We start from the raw sequence: 18,895 nt of genomic DNA on the forward strand, positions 1-18,895 counted from the left end.
TATTTAAAACCAAAAGCCTTTTCAGAAGCATGCTATGTTTGCCAAGCAGAAATAGTCCCATTTTCTTTTGCACGTTCCCCTTCCCCGCCTCCCACAGAGCTCTTGCTTTGGCCAGCCAGGAATTGTTCCAAGGGCTTTGTTCAGCTCCAGCAGACTCTTTTTGTCCTGCCTAGATGATGTATAATTTGGACAGGTCTGTTTCTTCAGCAACAGGTCCCCTGTTAAGGGCTATGCCGGGTGGAGCTGTGCGTGATGCAAACTGTCAATTTCCATGCACGGCCCAGACCCTGGAGCTGCAGGCAACCGCCCAATTACCGCAGCTCCTCGGTTTTTGTTTAGCTTAGCAACCCCCGCCCCACCTCTTCCCTGCTGCTTGTCTGTCCGGCACCTGCGGCAACCTGCCAGCCCGCAGCCCCTAACAGCGAGCGCGGCCGGCACCGCTCGCCGGTGGCGGGGGGACACTCCGCATTAGGCTCGGGCTGGGCTCGGCTGGCTGGAAGTGGGGGGAGGAGGCTCAGCCCCCCTCCCCCGCCCGGTGGGCGCTGTCCGCTCCGCGCCCCAGGCTCTGCTTTCGCTGTGCGCGGGGCTGCGGCCGAGCGCGCAGCCATGAAGGTGGCGGTGTTGGACCTGGGCACCATCTTCGCCAGGCTCTTCAAGCCCTCCGCGGCTCCAGCCCCGGGCCCCGCCGCCTCCTGCTCCCCCGTGCCCCGGGCGGCTCCCGGCTGCCCTGCCGCGTCCAGGGCGCTGCCTCCCCCGTCTCCCCTCCACCCCCTGCCCGCCCCGTCCTTCCCCCGCGCTCCCGTGCCCGGCTCCCTGCCCGCCAGCCCTCGGCCGCTCCCCCCACTAGCGGAGGGCTCCCCGGCTTCTGCCGCCGCGGTGCTGCCGGGGCGGGCGGCCCCCGGTGGCGGGGCTGGGGTGGCGCAGCCCCCGGGCGGAGTCGGCAGCTCCCCGCGCCAGGCAGCGGCTCCCGCGGACAGAGAGCCCAGTGCCTGGGCAGCCCCCGGCGCCAAACCGCTGCTCTTCGTCACCCTGCCCGACATCGGCGAGGAGGGGCTGGCCGAGAGCGACCCCAAGGGCGGAGCCTGCGCCCCTAGCGCTGCCGACCTAGCGTGAGTGGGGAATGGCTGAGGGGGGGCTCTGTCTGGCTCCCAAATGGCGCGGGGTGGGGGCGTTGGGAGAGCCTGGTTCTCTGGGCGAGGAAAGGCTCAGCTTGATTTGGGGGGGGCGGGGGGTGTAGGGTAAGGGGTATTACCCTCCCTTGTAAGTATGGAGCTTGCGTCTGCCCAGCTAATAGGTAACCTAGCGAGCCCCTGGGGTGCCCAAAGCGCTTCCCCTCTGGGAAGAACCCATGTTTGGGGGAAAAGGTTTAAAATGCTTCTGTGCAAATCAGCTGTGCTCCTAGGGACAGAGGCCTGGTTTCTGCACTGGGTTACACAGGTATAATGAATCCAGAGCAACTCTACCACCATCAACAAGGTGACTGGATTTATGCCAGGGTACCTGAGATCAGATTCTGACCTCCCAGGTTGTGTAATACTCTCCTAAATGAAGTTTGACCTATTTCTTTTTACCTTGGTAGGGTAAAATTCTGTTAGAAATGGGGCTCAGCAGAGAAACCAGCTAAGGCAAAGGAGAGGGTAAAAGGGCCTGCTAGTTTAAATGAGGTGTTGCCCTATGATTATTTTTACACTTGTGATCATTGTAAAAGGCTGCTTCAACATGCCTGCTGTGTGTTGAAGTACATATTTGAATTATATTCATAAATATAATGTAAAGAGATACTTTAAAAAGATTGGAAACTTTCTTTATATCTGAACTTTTCCAGCATTGAATTTGAAAATACTTAACTTCGACTATAGTTAAAGACAACTACACATATCCAACCACTTAAATGTGCATTTTGTGGGATATTCTGCTTACAGAAAGTTGTGTCACATTAGAAAACGGCAGTTTCTCAGCTAATGTAAAGCTGCAGAGCTCCAATAACATGAAGTGTAGCTAAGCCGATTTACCAGCTAATTACTTTGTCTAAAGTTTTAAAAGAAAAATACATGCTAAAATTATAAAGTTATGGATATTATATTATGCCCATATCATGCTTCAGTTGCGGCTATAGTTAGCACAGTTGTGATCAGAGAAAAACAAATATTTGGTAATGCTACTAGTGAGAACATATTTTAATTGGGGTATTTGAAAACAGCTTTGTGTTGCAAAATATGTGTCTGGATTTCTTTTAGTCCTTAATATATCATATAAAATTGATATGTGAAATCTACTATTATTTTGATGTGAAAATCATGTTGGACAAAGTTGTAACATTGATTGCTGAGGTCACTTATAATTTCAATTTTCTTGACTTTCTCAGCATAAAAATTTAATCTATATCAATGTGATACTATATTAATATTCATAACTTTTGGTAATACAATATAAGATGGGAGCATGTGGAGGAGGAGAATGCGCAGTGTTCTGAAAGTTAAAGTAACTTGAACTTTGTGAGGAAAACAGGAATTCTGGAAGTGCAGAAAGTCACACTGGTAGAAAAGGCAGAGGAGTGTCAGAGGGTAATAAGGTTATAAGTAATCCCCAACATGGATTTGTCAAGAATAAATCATGCCAATGCTATCTATTTTCCTTCTTTGACAGGGTTACTGGCCTACTGGATAGGGGAAAGATGTAAATGTGATATATCTTGATTTTAGTAAGCTTTTTGCAATAGTGCCTCATGACATTCTCATAAGGAGAACACGGGAAATGTGGTCTAGGTGAAATTATAAGGTTGGTGCACAACTGGTTGAAAGACTGTACTCCAAGAGTAGTCATCGAGGTTTGCTGTCAAACCGGGGGAGGGGGGGTGCATCTAGGAGGTCCTGCAAAGGTCTGTCCTGGGCCTGATAATATTCAATATTCCATTAATGAAAACGTGTATAATGAAGTGGAGGAGTTGTCTTCTTTGATTGCTGTCTGTTAGCTCAAAAGCAACAATGGGCCCAATTGAAGTCTGTCCACCACTCTGTCTTGAACAAAGCTGTGAAGCTGGTACATCTTTAAATCTTTTTGTTCTATATCATTCTTCATCATATCTATCCAACACATCCTTGGGCTTCCTCTTATTTCAAGTTTTTGCACTCTGGTATGTATTGTCATGTATGGTATACTTTTAAGCTGCAGTCTTGAACACATTTCCAAACCACCACGGTTGTCTTTTCTGAATCTTCTGTAATAGCATTATTTCTTGCTCTATCCATTTTCTTATCTCTTCATCTTTTTATTTTCTGCAGTTTTGAAACTGTCAGTATTAACCCCCAAGCCAGTTAATTTCTACAGTCAAAATCTTTCATTGCCAGATATACTCATACTTCAGCATTCTGACCCCATAGAGCATTACTGGCATGACAGTTGTCATTTTTGTTTTTATTGAAATGTTTTTAGCCTTACAGATCTTGCAGAGTTTTGCAAATGCAGTAGGGCCAGTCTGATTTTTCTTTTTATGTTATCTTCACAATTCCCATTCTTTGATAGAGGTATGTAAGGTACGCACATTTTCCCACTTGTCTTAGTTTTTTGTCTCTGAGTTTAATCTTTACCTCTTCCTCTTGTCTTCCAAGTGCCATAATTTTTGTGTTCTCCATGCTGATGTTCAATATAAATTATCTGTTTTTATCATCAACTTGTCTGTTATGCTCTGTAAATCCTTCCTGTGCAGTACCATGAGGTCAATATCCTCTGCAAATCTAAGGTTATGCACTGTCATTCTACATATTAACATGACTCTTCCCATTTCGTGTCAGTGCTACAGCTATTACTGCTTCCAGTACTAAGTTGAACAAATCTTGTGATACCATTCATCTTTTTGTCTCTCCTCCAGTGACCCTGAACCATTTCATCAGCTTCTTGTCTACTCACTGTAGATGTTTTCTATCAGCTTGATCAATTTTTCAGAGATGCCATACATTCTCATAACTTGCCATGAGAATGGAGTGGAGAGTATGATTGTAAAATATGTGGATGACACCAAGTTGGAGGAGTTTGCTAGCCCTTTAGGATAGGGTTAGAATTCAAAACTACTTTGACAAACTGGAAAATTGATCTGAAGTCAACAATATGAAAGGCAATAAGCACAAGTTCAAAGTACTGCGCTTAGGAAGGAAAAACAAAAACAAATACACATATTGATAGTGTATGACAAATTGAATATGAGTGAGCAATGTGATGTAGTTGCAAAAAAGGCAAATATCATTCTGGGGTGTATTAACAGGTTTGTCATATAGTAAGACACAGGAGGTAGTTGTCCTGCTCTGCTTTGCACTGGTAAGGCCTCAGCTGCAGTACTTTGTCCAGTTTTGGGTGCTACATGCTAAGAAAGATGTGGACAATTTGTAGAATCCAGTGGAGAACAACAAAAATTATAAAAGGTTCAGAAAGCATGACCTATGAGGACAACTTAAAAAACTTGTCATGTTTAATCTTGAAAAAAGAAGACTGAGCAGGGCACGATAAATCTTGCAATGTGTTAAAGGGCTGTTATGAAGCGGTTCAGTTATTCTACATGTTAACTAAAGATAGGACAAGAAATAATGGGCTTAATCTGCAGCAAGGAGATTTAGGTTAGGTATTAGCAAAACATTTCTAACTGTAAGGATAGTTAAGATCTGGAATAGGCTTCCAAGGGAGATTGTGGAATCCCTGTCATTGAAGGTTTTTAAGAACAGGTTAGACAAAGGTTAGAATATACTTGGCCCTGTCCTAGTGCAGGAAGATGGGCTAGCTGACTTCTTGAGGTCCCTTCCAGCTCTACATTTCTATGATTCTATGATTTTTGGGAACAGTTTTGGATAAGAGAGCTGAAGGCTACAGTAGTCAAGAAGAGAGAAAAACTAGGGTATGGGCTAGTATATTGGCAGTAATCATAAAAGAAGTGGCAAAGTTTGTTATTGTAGAGGAAGAAACAAAAGGACTTGGTAAGGGCCTAGATAGAAGGGGAGGAGAGGCTGTTGAAGATGACTTCATGGGAGCTGATGATGACTCATGGTTATGACTCTTGGTAATAACACATAGTGGTAAAATCAACAGAAACGGAGAAAGGGATAGAGGAAAAGATTTAGGAGTGAAGATAAATCAGTTTGATTCATTGAGTTGAGGTTCTGGGGAGAGATCTGGGGGAAGTGTTGGAGAGAGGCAGGAGTATAAGTTGAGAGGTCAAGAAAGTAGAAGTAGATTCGAGCGTCATGAGCATAAAGACAGTGGTTGAAGTCAAGGGAATGATGGAGATCACATAGTGGAACAGAGTGTAGTATGAAAAAAGAAGGGACAGTGGATGGATCCTGTAGGACTCAGACTGAGTGTGCACTAGGGACACTTTGCTGGTGTGTGTGTGTTTGTGTGTGTATGTATATATATATATATATATATACACACACACACCAATCTACCCCGCTTTAAAATGGGAGAAGATTTACGTATACTAGGGAACTTACAGTGTGCGGTAGCAGGGTCCGCAAGGACAGATAGAATGTGGCAGGCCAATGCCTGGTAGATTTACAGTCCAGCTTGTTGCAACTAAGTGTTCCTATAGACATGCCCTGGCAGAAGTGCAGTTTTGGTAGTATAACCGCATCTGTAGTATGGGATTTTGCCGGCATAGCTGACAGTCAGAGATCATAGCTCACCCAGCTCTGACCAGCATAGCTATGGGCTCAAACAGATGTGGAAGAAGAGATGGAGCCACCAAAAGAGACATTGAAAGAACAAGTTGTAAGGTAAGAGGAGAAGGAGGAAAGTCCTGAGTTGAGAAAAGAGAGGTCATGAAAAAGGGCAAAAGAATTAGAGGCAAAGCAGCAGAAAGGTCAGTGTGAATGAGATTTACACTTTGCACGTTTTTTTTTAAAGGAAATTAGAGAGGACTTGGAACCTAAGTGCTAAATGCCCAAAACAAGATTAAAGCTACTCTTAGTTGGAATAGCCTGTGCTCTGTATTATACAGTTGTATGACGAGCTGTGTGTTAGAAAATTTCCTCTGGCGTAACTCCTGAAATTCCTGTTCATAATGGTTATGTTTGGACTTGAGCGCCCACATAAATGCTGTTGCTGTAATAGAAGGCTGTAGTCTGATTGCCGTGTGTTGCAAAATTGGTCTTTACATGAACAAAAAGAGGCCTTGGTGAGAGAATAGACTTGGTGTTATCCACTAAAATTATGAAGATATACCACAGCATTGTAATTGAATTTATCATAGTATTTGTGATATTTCCCTTTTAAAACAGAAAATGTCATGTAGGTGATAGAAAGGTGCTTGTCTGTAATCTGGAAAGTCCATTTGGCAAGTACTTAGGGTTTACACTTCACATCCTGCCTAGGGCTTTTTGCTTTGTTGCAGTGGGATGCCTTTGAAGTTAATGTTATTTCTGGGGACCTTTTATTTGATATGCATTTATGCAGGGATGGAGTAGTAATCAAGTGTTGAGAACTGTATTACAATAGACGCATGACTGACCACCCGTCCTTTAGGATAAGAAGAAAAAAATATTTCTTATTGCCAGCTAACCAGCAGTAAGTTTTTAACAACAGCTCCCTGTCATGTGGATGACGTGATCTTAATGGTATTATTTTAATCCAGCTAACAGTTCGTTTATCTAAAAAATTGGATGAACAGTGAAGTCTCTAACACTGTATTTACTGTGATCTGATTTTCTCTCTCTCTCTCTCTCTTTTGGTCTTGTGATTCACATTTGATTATTAGTAGATGTGATTTTTATCAGTGATACTACATTTTTGGGGGGTGAAAAGCACTGTCAACACCAGTTACTAAGGCAAACTAATTTAAAGCTTTAATAAGCATAATTTATATTTATTTTATATCTTAGGACAATAAATTACCATCCTAATCAAGGATAAAATATAAGTAAAGCAGATAGAGCAGTGTACCATAATGTGGCACAGGTAAGCCACTTGTCGTCATAAAGGTGGTCTGATCTGGATTGTTCCATCCTCCTCCCCATTAAAGACACACATCCTTTACTTTGTCTTATAACATTGCATAGGTACAATTTATTAAAACTACCTCATTTGTAAATAGTTCATTATAAATATTTTTTCTAATACGTTTTTACTTATTCTGCTAATGCTCTAATTGGTAGCTCTTTATCTTTTTTAACTCATTGCTTTCATTTATTCATTATTTCTTACAACAGTTGTCTTATTGTTACTTATGTGCTTCTTATGGCCTTGGAGTTGCTGACTAGTTTTGTCCAGTCAGTGTTTATCCTCTCTAGTCATTCTTCCTTGCATCTGGCTAGTAAATTACATATTGTTTGTTTCACTTTGTCCTGTTGTCTACATAGGCCCAGAATCCACTGTAGAAAAGACAAACTAACTTTCTAGCTTTTTAAATGCAACCTTTGAAAGCTGTGTCAATAACATACACAGCAAAAAAAGATTTTTACATTTCCTTAGAACAGTGTACATTTATTTCTTTATACTTTAATAACCTTGTCAACTTTGTGTCTATTTCAAAGGTTAGATTTTTCAAAATTGTTCTGTAGTTGTCAAAATCGAAATTCAGTGTTTTGGGCACTATGCAATGCAGAAAGTCTGATCAGCACTATACACACACAAGACTTGCAACTAATTATCCTTTTATTGGATTGTATTAATTAACCTGAACATAATCTTCTCTTTGAGAAGTTGAAAAGTATCATCCATCTTTTAAAAAAAATAGGAACAGAAAGTAACACACACATTGAATTATTACACAGATTATAACCAAATATAATTATGAAGACATTTAGTATCTCAGAGCTTTTGGTAGGGACATTTTTTTCCATTTTTTTGTGTGTATGTACAGTGCCTACCGTGGTGGGGGCCTGATCCTTCACTGAGGCCTCTAGGTTCTACCATAATGTAAATAATAAAGACTTGCTGTTTGCTTTTTAGATGCTAAAGGGTTACACTAGCAGAAGAAAACAGGGAAGGATGTGTGGCCGTTAAATGAGCAGTTTATTTGGTGGGGATACTAACCACCTAGGACTTGATTAAATTAGTGTCTGATTCAGTAGTCATTGAAGCTGTTGAAAGACTCTCATTGATTTCAGTGACTCTGGCTCATGATTTTAAGCCCTGATTCAGTGGGATGATTTGTATACTTAACAACAAGCATTTACTGAAGTACCTTGCTGAGTTGGGGCCTTTGATAGTAATAGCCCCTGTAAACAAAAGATTTCCTGAATTACCTCTTGGAGCTAGAAATAAATTATGGAAAAATTCTAGAACATATATGAACAAACCCTAAAAATAAAAGACTTTGCTAATTTATTGACTAAATGCATAGTTTAAAATCTCACCTGGCATAATTTAAGCCAAGGGTTTGGAAACTGCCAGCAGAAACACTCAGGCTAAGCTACCTATTCATCTCTAACAAGTCTAATAGCTATACAAAATAAAACTAAGCTCTATTGAGGCAAAGCAAAAATACATGTAAGCTTTTAAAATGATAGATATTACTGAAGCTCCTATTAAAAAGTTAAAATATGTCCACAAACACAGATAATTGTAGAGGAGTTGTATAAAAATGAATATTATCAAAATGCCAATATCATATGCTCAGTAGTTTCATAATCCAGTTAAAAAGCATTGATATTGAAGACGAGCACTAAGAGAATGTCAACAAATTTTGAACAATTGAGACATCTCTAAGATCACATTTTCCCACTCTTTCATCCAAAATGCAAGTTTGGGCCTCAGTGTGTATTGGGTGCTCTCCACATTCACAGGGCACTTTTAAGTGTATTTGTTAGTACAGAATACAGCTAGATAAAAAGCAAAACAAAAATAACCCGTAGTTATTTATTAGAACCAAAACAACACAGATGATTTGGAACCTACAAGTTGCATAATAGCTAATGGTGGGGTGATGGTTGGGTTTTCTTTTGAGTCCCCACCAAATTCCAATTCGGGTTGTTAATGATGTCCTTCCCCTGTTTGTACTGTCAGGAAGGAGTTAAAATTTAGCCAGCAGAAAAAAACAAGTTGCTAAGAAACAAGGGTATAGTTTCTGTCAATACATGATAATTTAGCTAACAGCTAAGACAAAAAACACAGAACAAGCAAGAATATTTCAGTAGCTCAAAAGGCACTGACAACTGTAAACAATTAAGCTTATATGTTCAATGCCCTCCCAGTAACTCAGTTCTTCGAATGGAATAAACCCTCTTGTCACAGCCCACTAGATATCTGTAAGCACTCATTCTTACCCTCCCTCCATCCCACCTCCTTCCCCCGCAAGGTAGTCATAGACGTTTAATGCAATTAGGGTGTCCTCTATATGTATGTACTGTTCTTATTTTTATCTTTGTTCAAGGTTTTCTCTTGAATTATAACAATGGCTGTCTTTGTATGTACAGATAAATGCAAGTGAATTAATGAGAATGTGTATTACTGGCCACTAGAGCACCATATTTTTGAAGCTGCTCGTCAGTCTTCCCGGTACCGTGAATAAACCCCCATCAGTATTGTGTGTGCTTTCCTGATTCTTGGGGAAAAGAATCTCTTTGCCTAACAATTTCACGAGGGAGTTCTCAAAAAAAAATAAATAAAATAAACAAAAGAGAGGTCTTTTTCTCTCTCTCTCCCTTAAGAGAGAGGGGAATCAGAGTAAAAGAAAAGAAAGGCAAAGGTGGTTTGTCTCTTAGGTGGTCAGTCTTTTTTGGGGGTCACGCCTCTGGGGCTTGGTTTATCAGCAGGTATAGTGTCTATAATTAGGGTCTGCCTCCTGCCCCTCCTCCTGAGAGCACCTTGCTTTAAAGCTGGTCCATGTAAATTCAGGGGTGGTAAGGCCTGCAACTGTCTTTCTGTTGGCTTATCTGTCTCTGTGTTCAGTAGTCTCTGAGGTACAGCAGTCATCTTCTTGTTCACCACCCCTTCCTGTGGCAGGTTTCCCTTTTCAAGCTCCCCTTCCAAGCACAGCAAGCCTTACAGGAGTTAGTTATGGTGAAGAAGCACAGAAGAGCTTGTTAGTCTCCACTATACTAGAGTGAGGGTGTGCCCCTTCACACTAACCTACATAACTGTATGGTTCTATCTTTATAAGTCTGATCCTCCCTGCCCACTTCCCTTTCTTTTTTTGTTACATTGTGCCTTGTTTCAAAATAATTTGCAAGCTTTTTGGGGCATTGCCTGTGCTCTCTATAGATTTATACAGGACCTGACTCCTTGCTGTGTTACTGCAATACAAATATCAATAATGGTTAAAAATGAGTGTAGTGGTCTGATCCTCATCTCCATTTGCACACATCACAAAAGCTCAGATAATTGCACAAGTGCATGACTTGCACTCTGCTCAAAGTAGTACAGGACTGGGCATAGCAGGCTTGCTGTAGGTCAGAATTGAGGTTCATCAGCAGAGTTGTCTGAGGAAGGCTGTGCAGTGCCTGCATACATCATGCCTGAATCAGGTCAGTGCTGTGTGTCTAATTTCATGAATACTAAAGTTATCCTTTTTTGATTAAGAAAAATAAAGCAGAATATAATGCAATCTGAATTTATTTTCCTAGTGAAAAGTAGAGGATGCAATTTATTAAACAAATTATAAGATGGATCTGATTATTGTTAGTTAATTGTTGAAGAGAAATTGCTGCCTATCTTACAAGGGCTGATCAGTTAACACTTTGAAATCTACTTTCTGTCATTTAAAATTGGTTGCGTATTCTTGCTCAGATCTTAGATAGACATGCACTACAAAATGCTTGCTTCCTTTTATTAAACTATGTCCTTCAGAGTTCAGACTCCTCTATTTGATATAATTTATGTTCTTTGTATATTTTTAATAGCAAATCAAATATTTTATTCATACCCAAATGGCATGTAACAAATATGTATTGTCTGTCTTAAAAAGAAAAAAACATACCAGGAAGATACACAGCAGAAGGAATAAGATATGGTACTTGGAGAAGGAAAGTCTATACCTCTACATTAGCATTTTTTTAATTAGATGATTCCACTTAAGCTTTTAGAAGCACCCAAATTAAATATTGATAACTATAGTCCTCTGTACCTTGAGTTCAGATTTAAGTTGGTCTAAATTACAAAGTATATTTTTTTCACTTAGTATTTAAGCACATGAGGTAGTTTTCTGCTCATCCAAACATAAAATCCTTTTCCAGGAGTTTTTTTTAATATTAAAATGTGATTGGTCTTTTAAAAAAAACATTTATTGAAAAGTAATCATTCAGCTAAATAAGTATTCATGTTCTACTTCATCATAGTTTTCCTCAACTACTTTAGCATGATTGCATCCTGAATAAATTGAAATACCAAAAAGACACACAATCTGGAATTCAGTTCTCTCTACTGTATTTGTGTAGGCTGAATGTTGAATATGCCAATCACTCAGATTCTTTCAATTCCATAATAATCAGAGAACAGTCTGAAGCACTGGAAGAGGTGTAAACTGCTGTGCGGTCAAAAAGAATTCCACCTTTCCATCCCCACAGCCTGATTGGCTAGGTATATAACAGGTAGGCAACCTATGGCACAGGTGCTGAAGGTGGCATGCGAGCTGATTTTCAGTGACACTCACACTGCCTGGATCCTGGCCACCGGTCTGGGGGGCTCGGCATTTTAATGTAATTTTAAATGAAGTTTCTTAAACATTTAAAAAACCTTATTTACTTTCCATACAACAATAGTTTAGTTATATATTATAGACTTATAGAAAGAGATCTTCTAAAAATGTTAAAATGTATTACTGGCACGTGAAACCTTAAATTAGAGTGAACAAATGAAGACTCAGCACGACACTTCTGAAAGATTGCTGACCCCTGGTATATAATGAATTTCTCTCCAACAGGGCCCAAGAATGATAATATGCAATTGTGTCTTTCTCCTCCCCCCAACTCCCCTCCCCCAACCCCAAAACAAAGCACCCTCCCCTGCAAAGTTCTGTAAAATCTATCCTGCTCTGCACTATTCAGTATGAAATCATTTGGAAATGAGATGCCATATTCTCCACCATCAGCAATACACTGGTGACACCCAGCTGTATACGTCCTCTTCCAGAGTTGCAACCAGTGCTGTTTTAAGAATGAAAAATGCCTACAGGAGATCAGCATATGGATGAAGAACAGCTGGCTCAACTTAAAGTGGACAAGACAGGAGTGATATTGGTTGGAAGAGGGAAATACTCTGAAGAACTTATTGAGTCACAGCCAACCTCCCCCTTTTCTATCAAAAGCATCTGCCCCCATTTGTCAAAGTGGTACTAAACCCTGAAGGTCCTGTTTAACTGTGCATTTAACTTTTCATGTCAGAATTTAGATCAGGTTCCATCCATGATGTCATCATCCACCGCCAGTTTGTTCCCCTGAGTCTTGGCTTCAGCATTCAAAATCGGTGGTCACTTTGAAAAAGGGGGCATAAGTGATTTGCGGAAGGTGACAGAGTGAGATGGAAACAGAATCTTAATCCCTTGAGTCCCAGTCTCCCTTTCCAAGTGCTAGACAATTAACATATATCTTTTTCACTCTAATGTGTAGTATCCTATACATAATATTATAGTGTCACTTAAAAATACTGTAACTAGAAGAAAGCTTTAAAATAATTTGTGGTGCATTGGCAGGATATTGTTGGATTTGGGATTAAATGAAAATATATCAGTAACAAAATATTTAGTGCTAAATGCTTTAGTGCTAAATCCTAATTAACACAACACCTCTGAAATCAATGGGAACTCTCCTTTTAACTTGCCTGGGACTAGGATTGCTCCTATATAGCTGTTCTTTGGATAGTGCTCTTCATGAAAAGAAAGTTTGGTCCCCGGGGCTACCTGCCCAGGGCCACCTGAACAGCGGCCAGTCTGGCTGGCCCCAGGGCCACTCCAGCCGCCGCTGGTCCAGCTGGCTTTGGGCCTGCTGGTGCAGCTGGCTATGGGGCTGCTCCAGCAGTGGCTGGCAAGGCTGTCCCAAGGGCCACCTGATCAGCTGGCCCCAGAGCCAGCTGCTTGAGCAGCCCTGGGGTCAGCAACACTTCCTGCCACAGAGGCCAGAATCTGGGCAGTGGAAGACAAACTTAATGCCACATTTTCTCCTTTTCCCCCTGAACTGTGCCTTCAGAGCCTCTTAAGATAAGTCTGCACTGCACACCACTGGCGGCTGTGTGTAGGATGTATGTAGCAACACACTGCAATGAAAAGCAAGCTATGCCCCATTGTGGTATTAATTACATGTGTCAATGAAAGGCTCTGGTGCTGGGACAGCAGCGGGGAAAGGTTCTGGCATCTCCTGTGGTGGGCAAAGGCTCTGGCAGTGGGACATAACACTGCTGAAAATAGCAGTGTAGGCAGAGGAGGCACTGCTTGAGTGTGTAGGGTACATACCCACAGGGGTGTCTTTATTCACATAAGCAGTGCCTCACCATCTACACTTGTACTTATACCTGTGGTGGGAAGTTATCATAACTTAGTCCCAGATTTGGACCTTAGCGTCCAAAATATGGGGGTTAGCATGAAAACCTCCAAGCTTAGTTACCAGCTTGGACCTGGTACTTGCTGCCACCACCCAAAAAATTAGAGTGTTTTGGGGCACTCTGGTCCCCCTGAAAAACCTTCCCTGGGGACCCCAAGACCCAAATCCCTTGAGTCTCACAACAAAGGGAAATAATCCTTTTTCCCTTCCCCCCTCCAGGTGCTCCTGGAGAGATACACAGACACAAGCTCTGTGAATCCAAACAGAGTGACTCCCCCTCTCCGTTCCCAGTCCTGGAAACAAAAGCACTTTCCTCTTCATCCAGAGGGAATGCAAAATCAGGCTAGCAAATCCAACACACACAGATCTCCCCCTGATTTCTTCCTCCCACCAATTCCCTGGTGAGTACAGACTCAATTTCCCTGAAATTTCCCCGTAAAGAAAACTCCAACAGGTCTCAAAAAGAAAGCTTTATATAAAAAGAAAGAAAAAATACATACAAATGGTCTCTCTGTATTAAGGTGACAAAATACAGGGTCAGTTGCTTAAAAGAATATTGAATAAACAGCCTTATTCAAAAAGAATACAAATCAAAGCACTCCAGCACTTATATTCATGCAAATACCAAAGAAAAGAAACCATATAACTTAGTATCTGATCTCTTTGTCCTTACACTTAGAAACAGAAGATTAGAAAGCAGAACTACTTCTCCAAAGCTCAGAGGAAACAGGCAGGCAGACAGAAAACAAAGACTCAGACACAAACTTCCCTCCACCCAGAGTTGAAAAAATCCGGTTTCCTGATTGGTCCTCTGGTCAGGTGCTTCAGGTGAAAGAGACATTAACCCTTAGCTATCTTGGCATCTCCTGTGGTGGGCAAAGGCTCTGGCAGTGGGACACAACACTGCTGAAAATAGCAGTGTAGGCAGAGGAGGCACTGCTTGAGTGTGTAGGGTACATACCCACAGGAGTGTCTTTATTCACATAAGCAGTGCCTCACCATCTACACTTGTACTTATACCTGTGGTGGGAAGTGTACAGTGTATGTACTCTAAATGCCACCATAAAGAGGGTGTAGTGGAGACATACCCTCAGGAAGGGTAGCACAGAACCTGTCCCTTTTTGGATTGAGAGGACTGTGTTCCATTTATCTTCATGTAATTTCTCTGGTATTTCAAAATGTGGGCACGGGTGTATAATTTACACCTTCTCTGTACAGAAAAAAGACAGTATTAGATGAATTTCCAGTGTTTTGTGTGTGTGGGTTGGTATGCATAGGCTGTAGGGAGCGAGGGAAAATACTTTACAGCATTTTTAATATTGTGGCTAAGAAGTATAGCAAACTTTAAATCCTTCTAGTAAACAGCCCTTTTTTATTCTTTCTTGGCTACTAATTTTGTACAGATCATATCGTTATTTTTTTTAGCAATAATACTTACACACCCTTAAGAATGGTATTTCTATTCAATTCTCCTCCTTCTCCTTTTGTGCCAGCAAGCTGATTACAAAACAATAATATATAACTGTGTAGGTGATGTCACTTGAAATACTGATATCAAAACATTTGGAAATGCTTAAAAGGAATGGTCAATATCTTATGGTTTCAAAACTCCTACCCAGTTTGTGATGTAGGGTTTTCTTTTAATTTTAGCCTCTCTTTTATTTTTAAAGGTGACTTTTGTTTACAGTAGAGCTGGGCAAAAAAGTTTGTTTTTGTTTTTTGCAGGGGGGGATTGCCAAAAAAAAAAAGGTAAAAATTATTCACAACTCTAGTTCACAGTAAAAGAACGGTTTTCCTCATTGCCAGTTCAGCATCTTCTCCTTGGGAAGGGGCTTGGGGACATGAAAGGGAATAGAAAGTGAATTTCAATTTGTGCAGTATAAGACTGATCATCCCATGGACAAATGTGGTTTCTCCTACTCTACTGAATGATCATGAACTTTGGCCCAAAACATCCATTTTAAGAGAATTTGCACCAAACCTTTAGACAACCAAGGGGGCTTTAACTAGTACATGTGTGGTTTCTAGACACTCCATCTGTAACCCACATATCTTATGGGTATGGTGTTCTGTTCCATCTAGTGGCGCTGAGACCACTTAGAGAGAGAGAGAAAATGAGTCTGCTCTACAGCCTTAGCTAACAGCCAGTTGGCTTTTAGCTCATGCAGAAGAGGCTAACGCACTAAACTCCAGAGGTCCCTAGTTCGAGGGTTCTGTTGGCATTACACAGGCACAGAAAGTGACCACATGATTTGGGATCCTTCCTAAGATCTGTAAATCAAGCTATATTCACACATCAGTAATAAATTTGTGTAATTTAGCACTTAGTTAACAATTATATTGATGATGCATGAGCCATAAAAGAATCCAGCTCAATTCCCATAGCTGGATGAACTCCATAGTGTTAACAGGAGTAAAAAAATTACTTTTTGTCACTAAAGTACAACAAACAGATACAGTGTGACTCATAATAAAAGGATCTGTTGGAAGGGAGATATTTTTACATGGCCACTTTGATGCCATAATTAAAATTTAAATAGAAAAAATACCACTACAGTGTGCAGCTGATTGCAGCATCCAGGGCCTGTCTGACAGAAGTACCAAAGAATTATTTTTGCCTTGATATTGAAATTGACTCTGAAACTGAAGAATTACAGCCAGAGTGAATTTGGAAGGAAGCCCATTGCTGGATTGTCTGTGAAACGTACTGCCTTTAGGGAAAGAAGTTTTATACTGCTAGTTTGAATGTTTCTTTCAAATTCCCTTTTTTACTTCTTGATGGTGTCTGTATTAAGTGTTGCTATTATTTTCTGCATATATTGGCCACAAATACCTTGTCTGTGCTTTTTCATATTTAAAATCTTTCGGCCTCCAGTATGTGGTGTAGCTTCATTTGCTCCATTTTTACCAAAGATGAAGGTTTTTCTTCTGATCAAGATGGAAAGCTGGTAAAACCCTGCTCTTCACATGGCCAATTGCCCTGCTTCTGGAAGGAAGAAATACAGGGTGCTTCTGTTGGATGACCACACAGATTCAGTCAAGCTTCTGTATGGTGTGGAATTTTGCCATGGAAAGGGAGCATGTGTTGCTGTGGCTGCAATTTATGGATTGGGGAAAAAAGTTACTTTGTGAAAAATATATTCCCGTAATCTGATTAAATAATTCTTCTATCCTAGAATAAGATGTAGCATAAATTTCACCTCGTTATTGTTTTTATATTGAGCTCATCACCATGATATCTGAGCACTTTACAAGCTAATACATCTGGTATATGTAAAAAAACAAAAACTAATTCCCCCTCATTATAGTAGGTTTTTATTTTAAGTATGAGAAAGTGTAGCAGGGTGGACCCCTGCTCCTGCCCAGAAGGGGTTAAAAACAGCCCTGAAAGGGGGCTGTAGCTGGGGAAAGCAGTCTTTAGGCTGCGTTGATTGGGGAAGTGGCTGCAGCTGGGGCCACGCCCCGAATAGAGCAAGGGGGCTTTATAGGAGGGCCAGGGAAGCTAGAAGAAAATAGTCTTTCTCTGACTGGAGAGGGAGATAGGCCTGGCTGCTTGGGAACTCACCCAGGGGACCTAGAGGAAGGCAGGGCTGGGGAAAGGCCTTAGGAGCGGAGAAACCCTAGGCCAGCAATTCCCCAGGCTGTAGGGCCTAGTTCTAGGCTTCCTAGGTACCGGGCTTGCAGAGGGGCAGCTGGAGGGTGGGTAAAGGCTGCCAGTCCAAACCCCTTTGCCTATGATGAGTGGCTGATACTGCAGTCTGCCCCAGGGTGTGGGGGCTAGATGGAGACTGAGCAGTAGCCATATACTGAGGCAAAGGTGGGATAGAGGATGGGGGGTCCCTGGGAAGGGGAAACCCTCAGAGAAAGGAGTTATTGCCAGGGGGCAGCCCCCAGATAAAAGGGCACCAGGTCCAGGGAGGAACACAGGGACCAGCAGAGGACAGGCAGATCACCGGCCTGCAGAGGGCGCTCCGGGCTGGAAGCCAAGCTAATTCCCCGAAGACACCAGCAGGGGGCGCCGCGAGGATGAGTCGTCCATTTACAGAAAGCTAAACTCACAATTAAAAATTGTTAGGTTTTGACTTTCCCTTTATAGCTCATTCAGTATTTCTTTAGTATATTTTCAATTGTTTCTTCTAATAGCCTATTCTGAAAAGCAGTAATACACATGTATTTATGACCTTGATGTGGCAGAGTGCAGTACAGAGTATATAGTCCTTCTAGTCTCTGAGATAGTTTGGTGGTAATGGCAGGGTTACTAAATTCAGTTCAATGATTATAAGAAGGGCATTATGAAGGTATACTTTATTAATTTGGCTGAAAATTTACTGCAGTGAGGTGAACTATATGAATATCATGCAAATAGCTGATATAATTACAGTGGAATGTATTTATTACCTACTGGTAATGCTACTCTTGAGATTCTCCATTCACCATAAACAAGTATTGTACAATTTGTCAGCTTTCACATGTAAAGACTGAACATTTTGTGATTTAAAAAAAAAATAAAACAATACTGCCTCTTGATTTGGTTGCTGCGAGTTAAGACTTTGATTAATAATGTGAGCTTTGTTCAGAAAATATTGAACCAGAGTATTATAGGTATCCCAACCAGCACCATCCTTAATTAAGGTAGCCTGATACTTCTGTTATAGGCAACTGAAAACATGACCGTATAACTCTGCCACACTTCGTTTAGGCTGAAAATTTCCATACTTTGTGCCAGCCTCAGGCTGTATTTGTCTGGAAAATTTCAGCAAAAATGGTTCAGCCATTTCTGAGAACAATATTAGAAAAATATTATTTCTCCCATGTTAATGTTTACAATTGTTTCTATTGAGAATCTCTAGTGCTTTCATGCTTTGGAGAAAGGGCTTGAAATTTGGCTGGGGGTTGGGTTTGTGTCAGAGTTGTGCTTTTTGGAAACAGCATCCAAATGATAAACCTTTGAAAAATCTCAATTTGCAAATTTTAAGTGGAGACTTGTTAGAGTTTGCAGCCAAATTCTCAAAAGATTAATCTGTTCAGAATTTCACTGCAACCAAGGACTGTAGTTGCTGACCAGGACTTTCCCTGCAATTGCAACTCCTGGCTGCAGTAGTTTTGGGTACTGGACCAGTGAGAAATATGTTTGATATGACTTGAATATTATCCAAGAGTAACAATTTTAATGTGGAACAGAAGAGTTGTTTTTAAAAATCACTAATAGAGGCAAATTTGTAGAATATACAATTTGTTTCCAATAAATTGTGTGTGAACATGTTTTGCTTTGTTGTTCTGTGCAGATTCGTGTTGGCAAAATCTACATAATTTACAATAGCAGAAGTAAACTGGAATATTCTGGCTTTTTAGTTTAGCAGACTGATAAAACTGTGAACTTCAGCAAAATTATGATTTACTAGAAATAAAATAAATGTAGTAAGCATTTATCATCTAAAATT

The 18,895-nt window shown here is 41.0% G+C and overlaps 1 protein-coding gene across 1 annotated transcript in view; it reads left to right on the forward strand.

The window, feature by feature from the left end:
- The first annotated feature begins 606 nt into the window (after nt 1-606).
- FAM149A (family with sequence similarity 149 member A) overlaps nt 607-18,895 on the forward strand; it is a 65,252-nt gene continuing 46,963 nt past the window's right edge. Inside the window, exon 1 of the mRNA XM_050945504.1 lies at nt 607-1,109. Coding sequence (XP_050801461.1) covers nt 607-1,109 — 503 coding nt within the window. The remainder of the gene's footprint in view (nt 1,110-18,895) is intronic.

This window comes from Gopherus flavomarginatus, chromosome 3 (assembly GCF_025201925.1).
Source record: "Gopherus flavomarginatus isolate rGopFla2 chromosome 3, rGopFla2.mat.asm, whole genome shotgun sequence".
In the NCBI taxonomy this organism is placed as follows: Eukaryota; Metazoa; Chordata; order Testudines; family Testudinidae; genus Gopherus; species Gopherus flavomarginatus.